The following is a 7500-nucleotide window of genomic DNA, read 5'->3' on the forward strand; positions in this document are numbered from 1 at the left end:
ACTAATAGTAAAGGTGTACTAATAGTAAAGGTGTACTAATAGTAAGGTGTTCTAATATTAATGTGTACTAATAGTAAAGGTGTACTAATAGTAAAGGTGTACTAATAGTAAGGTGTTCTAATAGTAATGTGTACTAATAGTAAAGGTGTACTAATAGTAAAGGTGTACTAATAGTAAGGTGTTCTAATATTAATGTGTACTAATAGTAAAGGTGTACTAATAGTAAGGTGTTCTAATAGTAAAGGTGTACTAATAGTAAAGGTGTACTAATAGTAAAGGTGTACTAATAGTAAGGTGTTCTAATAGTAAAGGTGTACTAATAGTAAAGGTGTACTAATATTAATGTGTACTAATAGTAAAGGTGTACTAATAGTAAGGTGTTCTAATATTAATGTGTACTAATAGTAAAGGTGTACTAATAGTAAAGGTGTACTAATAGTAAGGTGTTCTAATAGTAATGTGTACTAATAGTAAAGGTGTACTAATAGTAAAGGTGTACTAATAGTAAGGTGTTCTAATATTAATGTGTACTAATAGTAAAGGTGTACTAATAGTAAGGTGTTCTAATAGTAAAGGTGTACTAATAGTAAAGGTGTACTAATAGTAAAGGTGTACTAATAGTAAGGTGTTCTAATAGTAAAGGTGTACTAATAGTAAAGGTGTACTAATATTAATGTGTACTAATAGTAAAGGTGTACTAATAGTAAAGGTGTACTAATAGTAAGGTGTTCTAATATTAATGTGTACTAATAGTAAAGGTGTACTAATAGTAAAGGTGTACTAATAGTAAGGTGTACTAATAGTAAAGGTGTACTAATAGTAATGTGTACTAATAGTAAAGGTGTACTAATAGTAAAGGTGTACTAATAGTAAAGGTGTACTAATAGTAAGGTGTTCTAATATTAATGTGTACTAATAGTAAAGGTGTACTAATAGTAAAGGTGTACTAATAGTAAGGTGTTCTAATAGTAATGTGTACTAATAGTAAAGGTGTACTAATAGTAAAGGTGTACTAATAGTAAAGGTGTACTAATAGTAAAGGTGTACTAATAGTAAGGTGTACTAATAGTAAAGGTGTACTAATAGTAATGTGTACTAATAGTAAAGGTGTACTAATAGTAAAGGTGTACTAATAGTAAAGGTGTACTAATAGTAAGGTGTACTAATAGTAAAGGTGTACTAATAGTAATGTGTACTAATAGTAAAGGTGTACTAATAGTAATGTGTACTAATAGTAAAGGTGTACTAATAGTAAAGGTGTACTAATAGTAAAGGTGTACTAATAGTAAGGTGTACTAATAGTAAAGGTGTACTAATAGTAAAGGTGTACTAATAGTAAAGGTGTACTAATAGTAAGGTGTACTAATAGTAAAGGTGTACTAATAGTAAGGTGTACTAATAGTAAAGGTGTACTAATAGTAATGTGTACTAATAGTAAAGGTGTACTAATAGTAAAGGTGTACTAATAGTAAAGGTGTACTAATAGTAAGGTGTACTAATAGTAAAGGTGTACTAATAGTAATGTGTACTAATAGTAAAGGTGTACTAATAGTAAAGGTGTACTAATAGTAAAGGTGTACTAATAGTAAGGTGTTCTAATATTAATGTGTACTAATAGTAAAGGTGTACTAATATTAATGTGTACTAATAGTATAGGTGTTCTAATAGTAAGGTGTTCTAATAGTAAAGGTGTACTAATAGTAATGTGTACTAATAGTAAAGGTGTACTAATAGTAAAGGTGTACTAATAGTAAGGTGTTCTAATATTAATGTGTACTAATATTAAAGGTGTACTAATAGTAAAGGTGTACTAATAGTAATGTGTACTAATAGTAAAGGTGTACTAATAGTAAAGGTGTACTAATAGTAAGGTGTTCTAATAGTAATGTGTACTAATATTAAAGGTGTACTAATAGTAAAGGTGTACTAATAGTAAGGTGTACTAATAGTAAAGGTGTACTAATAGTAATGTGTACTAATAGTAATGTGTACTAATAGTAAAGGTGTACTAATAGTAAGGTGTACTAATAGTAAGGTGTACTAATAGTAAAGGTGTACTAATAGTAATGTGTACTAATAGTAAAGGTGTACTAATAGTAAAGGTGTACTAATAGTAAAGGTGTACTAATAGTAAGGTGTTCTAATATTAATGTGTACTAATAGTAAAGGTGTACTAATAGTAAGGTGTACTAATAGTAAAGGTGTACTAATAGTAATGTGTACTAATAGTAAAGGTGTACTAATAGTAAAGGTGTACTAATAGTAAAGGTGTACTAATAGTAAGGTGTTCTAATATTAATGTGTACTAATAGTAAAGGTGTACTAATAGTAAAGGTGTACTAATAGTAAGGTGTTCTAATAGTAATGTGTACTAATAGTAAAGGTGTACTAATAGTAAAGGTGTACTAATAGTAAGGTGTTCTAATATTAATGTGTACTAATAGTAAAGGTGTACTAATATTAATGTGTACTAATAGTATAGGTGTTCTAATAGTAAGGTGTTCTAATAGTAAAGGTGTACTAATAGTAATGTGTACTAATAGTAAAGGTGTACTAATAGTAAAGGTGTACTAATAGTAATGTGTACTAATAGTAAAGGTGTACTAATAGTAAAGGTGTACTAATAGTAAGGTGTTCTAATAGTAATGTGTACTAATATTAAAGGTGTACTAATAGTAAAGGTGTACTAATATTAATGTGTACTAATAGTAAAGGTGTACTAATAGTAAAGGTGTACTAATAGTAAGGTGTACTAATAGTAAAGGTGTACTAATAGTAATGTGTACTAATAGTAAAGGTGTACTAATAGTAAAGGTGTACTAATAGTAAAGGTGTTCTAATATTAATGTGTACTAATAGTAAAGGTGTACTAATAGTAAAGGTGTACTAATAGTAAGGTGTTCTAATAGTAATGTGTACTAATAGTAATGTGTACTAATAGTAAAGGTGTTCTAATATTAATGTGTACTAATAGTAAAGGTGTACTAATAGTAAAGGTGTACTAATAGTAAAGGTGTACTAATAGTAAAGGTGTACTAATAGTAAGGTGTACTAATAGTAAAGGTGTACTAATAGTAAGGTGTACTAATAGTAAAGGTGTACTAATAGTAATGTGTACTAATAGTAAAGGTGTACTAATAGTAAAGGTGTACTAATAGTAAAGGTGTACTAATAGTAAGGTGTACTAATAGTAAAGGTGTACTAATAGTAATGTGTACTAATAGTAAAGGTGTACTAATAGTAAGGTGTTCTAATATTAATGTGTACTAATAGTAAAGGTGTACTAATATTAATGTGTACTAATAGTATAGGTGTTCTAATAGTAAGGTGTTCTAATAGTAAAGGTGTACTAATAGTAATGTGTACTAATAGTAAAGGTGTACTAATAGTAAAGGTGTACTAATAGTAAGGTGTTCTAATATTAATGTGTACTAATATTAAAGGTGTACTAATAGTAAAGGTGTACTAATAGTAATGTGTACTAATAGTAAAGGTGTACTAATAGTAAAGGTGTACTAATAGTAAAGGTGTACTAATAGTAAAGGTGTACTAATAGTAAGGTGTACTAATAGTAAAGGTGTACTAATAGTAATGTGTACTAATAGTAAAGGTGTACTAATAGTAAAGGTGTACTAATAGTAAAGGTGTACTAATAGTAAGGTGTTCTAATATTAATGTGTACTAATAGTAAAGGTGTACTAATATTAATGTGTACTAATAGTATAGGTGTTCTAATAGTAAGGTGTTCTAATAGTAAAGGTGTACTAATAGTAATGTGTACTAATAGTAAAGGTGTACTAATAGTAAAGGTGTACTAATAGTAAGGTGTTCTAATATTAATGTGTACTAATATTAAAGGTGTACTAATAGTAAAGGTGTACTAATAGTAATGTGTACTAATAGTAAAGGTGTACTAATAGTAAAGGTGTACTAATAGTAAGGTGTTCTAATAGTAATGTGTACTAATATTAAAGGTGTACTAATAGTAAAGGTGTACTAATAGTAAGGTGTACTAATAGTAAAGGTGTACTAATAGTAATGTGTACTAATAGTAATGTGTACTAATAGTAAAGGTGTACTAATAGTAAGGTGTACTAATAGTAAGGTGTACTAATAGTAAAGGTGTACTAATAGTAATGTGTACTAATAGTAAAGGTGTACTAATAGTAAAGGTGTACTAATAGTAAAGGTGTACTAATAGTAAGGTGTTCTAATATTAATGTGTACTAATAGTAAAGGTGTACTAATAGTAAGGTGTACTAATAGTAAAGGTGTACTAATAGTAATGTGTACTAATAGTAAAGGTGTACTAATAGTAAAGGTGTACTAATAGTAAAGGTGTACTAATAGTAAGGTGTTCTAATATTAATGTGTACTAATAGTAAAGGTGTACTAATAGTAAAGGTGTACTAATAGTAAGGTGTTCTAATAGTAATGTGTACTAATAGTAAAGGTGTACTAATAGTAAAGGTGTACTAATAGTAAGGTGTTCTAATATTAATGTGTACTAATAGTAAAGGTGTACTAATATTAATGTGTACTAATAGTATAGGTGTTCTAATAGTAAGGTGTTCTAATAGTAAAGGTGTACTAATAGTAATGTGTACTAATAGTAAAGGTGTACTAATAGTAAAGGTGTACTAATAGTAATGTGTACTAATAGTAAAGGTGTACTAATAGTAAAGGTGTACTAATAGTAAGGTGTTCTAATAGTAATGTGTACTAATATTAAAGGTGTACTAATAGTAAAGGTGTACTAATATTAATGTGTACTAATAGTAAAGGTGTACTAATAGTAAAGGTGTACTAATAGTAAGGTGTACTAATAGTAAAGGTGTACTAATAGTAATGTGTACTAATAGTAAAGGTGTACTAATAGTAAAGGTGTACTAATAGTAAAGGTGTTCTAATATTAATGTGTACTAATAGTAAAGGTGTACTAATAGTAAAGGTGTACTAATAGTAAGGTGTTCTAATAGTAATGTGTACTAATAGTAATGTGTACTAATAGTAAAGGTGTTCTAATATTAATGTGTACTAATAGTAAAGGTGTACTAATAGTAAAGGTGTACTAATAGTAAAGGTGTACTAATAGTAAAGGTGTACTAATAGTAAGGTGTACTAATAGTAAAGGTGTACTAATAGTAAGGTGTACTAATAGTAAAGGTGTACTAATAGTAATGTGTACTAATAGTAAAGGTGTACTAATAGTAAAGGTGTACTAATAGTAAAGGTGTACTAATAGTAAGGTGTACTAATAGTAAAGGTGTACTAATAGTAATGTGTACTAATAGTAAAGGTGTACTAATAGTAAGGTGTTCTAATATTAATGTGTACTAATAGTAAAGGTGTACTAATATTAATGTGTACTAATAGTATAGGTGTTCTAATAGTAAGGTGTTCTAATAGTAAAGGTGTACTAATAGTAATGTGTACTAATAGTAAAGGTGTACTAATAGTAAAGGTGTACTAATAGTAAGGTGTTCTAATATTAATGTGTACTAATATTAAAGGTGTACTAATAGTAAAGGTGTACTAATAGTAATGTGTACTAATAGTAAAGGTGTACTAATAGTAAAGGTGTACTAATAGTAAGGTGTTCTAATAGTAATGTGTACTAATATTAAAGGTGTACTAATAGTAAAGGTGTACTAATAGTAAGGTGTACTAATAGTAAAGGTGTACTAATAGTAATGTGTACTAATAGTAATGTGTACTAATAGTAAAGGTGTACTAATAGTAAGGTGTACTAATAGTAAGGTGTACTAATAGTAAAGGTGTACTAATAGTAATGTGTACTAATAGTAAAGGTGTACTAATAGTAAAGGTGTACTAATAGTAAAGGTGTACTAATAGTAAGGTGTACTAATATTAATGTGTACTAATAGTAAAGGTGTACTAATAGTAAGGTGTACTAATAGTAAAGGTGTACTAATGGTAATGTGTACTAATAGTAAAGGTGTACTAATAGTAAAGGTGTACTAATAGTAAAGGTGTACTAATAGTAAGGTGTTCTAATATTAATGTGTACTAATAGTAAAGGTGTACTAATAGTAAAGGTGTACTAATAGTAAGGTGTTCTAATAGTAATGTGTACTAATAGTAAAGGTGTACTAATAGTAAAGGTGTACTAATAGTAAGGTGTTCTAATATTAATGTGTACTAATAGTAAAGGTGTACTAATATTAATGTGTACTAATAGTATAGGTGTTCTAATAGTAAGGTGTTCTAATAGTAAAGGTGTACTAATAGTAATGTGTACTAATAGTAAAGGTGTACTAATAGTAAAGGTGTACTAATAGTAATGTGTACTAATAGTAAAGGTGTACTAATAGTAAAGGTGTACTAATAGTAAGGTGTTCTAATAGTAATGTGTACTAATATTAAAGGTGTACTAATAGTAAAGGTGTACTAATAGTAATGTGTACTAATAGTAAAGGTGTACTAATAGTAAAGGTGTACTAATAGTAAGGTGTACTAATAGTAAAGGTGTACTAATATTAATGTGTACTAATAGTAAAGGTGTACTAATAGTAAAGGTGTACTAATAGTAAGGTGTACTAATAGTAAAGGTGTACTAATAGTAATGTGTACTAATAGTAAAGGTGTACTAATAGTAAAGGTGTACTAATAGTAATGTGTTCTAATAGTAAAGGTGTACTAATAGTAAGGTCTTCTAATATTAATGTGTACTAATAGTAAAGGTCTACTAATATTAATGTGTACTAATAGTATAGGTGTACTAATAGTAATGTGTACTAATAGTATAGGTGTACTAATAGTATAGGTGTACTAATATTAAAGGTGTACTAATAGTAAAGGTGTACTAATTGTAATGTGTACTAATAGTAAATGTGTTTTAATAGTAAAGGTGTGTGTGTCTCTGAGGTGTCGGCGTTCTCCAGCTGGGAGAAGGAGCTCCATAAGATGGTGTTTGACCCGCGCTACCTGCTGCTGACCTCACACCAGAGGAAACAGGTCGCTTCATTCACACTGATGTAGAAACACCTGCTTTCATGATGTCACACCTTTGTGATGTCACTGTGATGTTACTATGTGTGTGTGTGTGTGTGTGTGTGTGTGTGTACAGGTGTTTGATCAGTTCGTGAAGAGCAGGATGAAGGACGAGTACAAAGAGAAGAAGAGTAAACTCCAAAAGGCCAGAGACGAGTTCAGACAGCTGCTGGAGGACACCAACATCACTATCAGGTACATCACCTGAGTCCACCTGCTCACCTGGACCAGCAGGTACATCACCTGAGTCCAGCTGCTCACCTGGACCAGCAGGTACATCACCTGAGTCCACCTGCTCACCTGGACCTGCAGGTATCACTCTGAGTCCACCTGCTCACCTGGACTAGCATGTACATCACCTGAGTCCACCTGCTCACCTGGACCAGCAGGTACATCACTCTGAGTCCAGCTGTTCACCTGGATCAGCAGGTATCACTCTGAGTCCACCTCCTCACCTGGACCAGCAGGTATCACTCTGAGTCCAGC

The 7500-nt window shown here is 30.0% G+C and overlaps 1 protein-coding gene across 1 annotated transcript in view; it reads left to right on the forward strand.

The window, feature by feature from the left end:
• The window catches only part of tcerg1l (transcription elongation regulator 1 like), a 19506-nt gene that overhangs the window by 8487 nt on the left and 3519 nt on the right, over nucleotides 1-7500 (forward strand). The window contains exons 9-10 of the mRNA XM_074628297.1: nucleotides 6889-6978; nucleotides 7091-7209. Of these exons, the coding sequence (XP_074484398.1) occupies nucleotides 6889-6978; nucleotides 7091-7209 (209 nt within the window). The remainder of the gene's footprint in view (nucleotides 1-6888; nucleotides 6979-7090; nucleotides 7210-7500) is intronic.

The sequence above is a fragment of the Sebastes fasciatus genome, unplaced genomic scaffold (genome assembly GCF_043250625.1).
Source record: "Sebastes fasciatus isolate fSebFas1 unplaced genomic scaffold, fSebFas1.pri Scaffold_27, whole genome shotgun sequence".
Taxonomy (NCBI): domain Eukaryota; kingdom Metazoa; phylum Chordata; class Actinopteri; order Perciformes; family Sebastidae; genus Sebastes; species Sebastes fasciatus.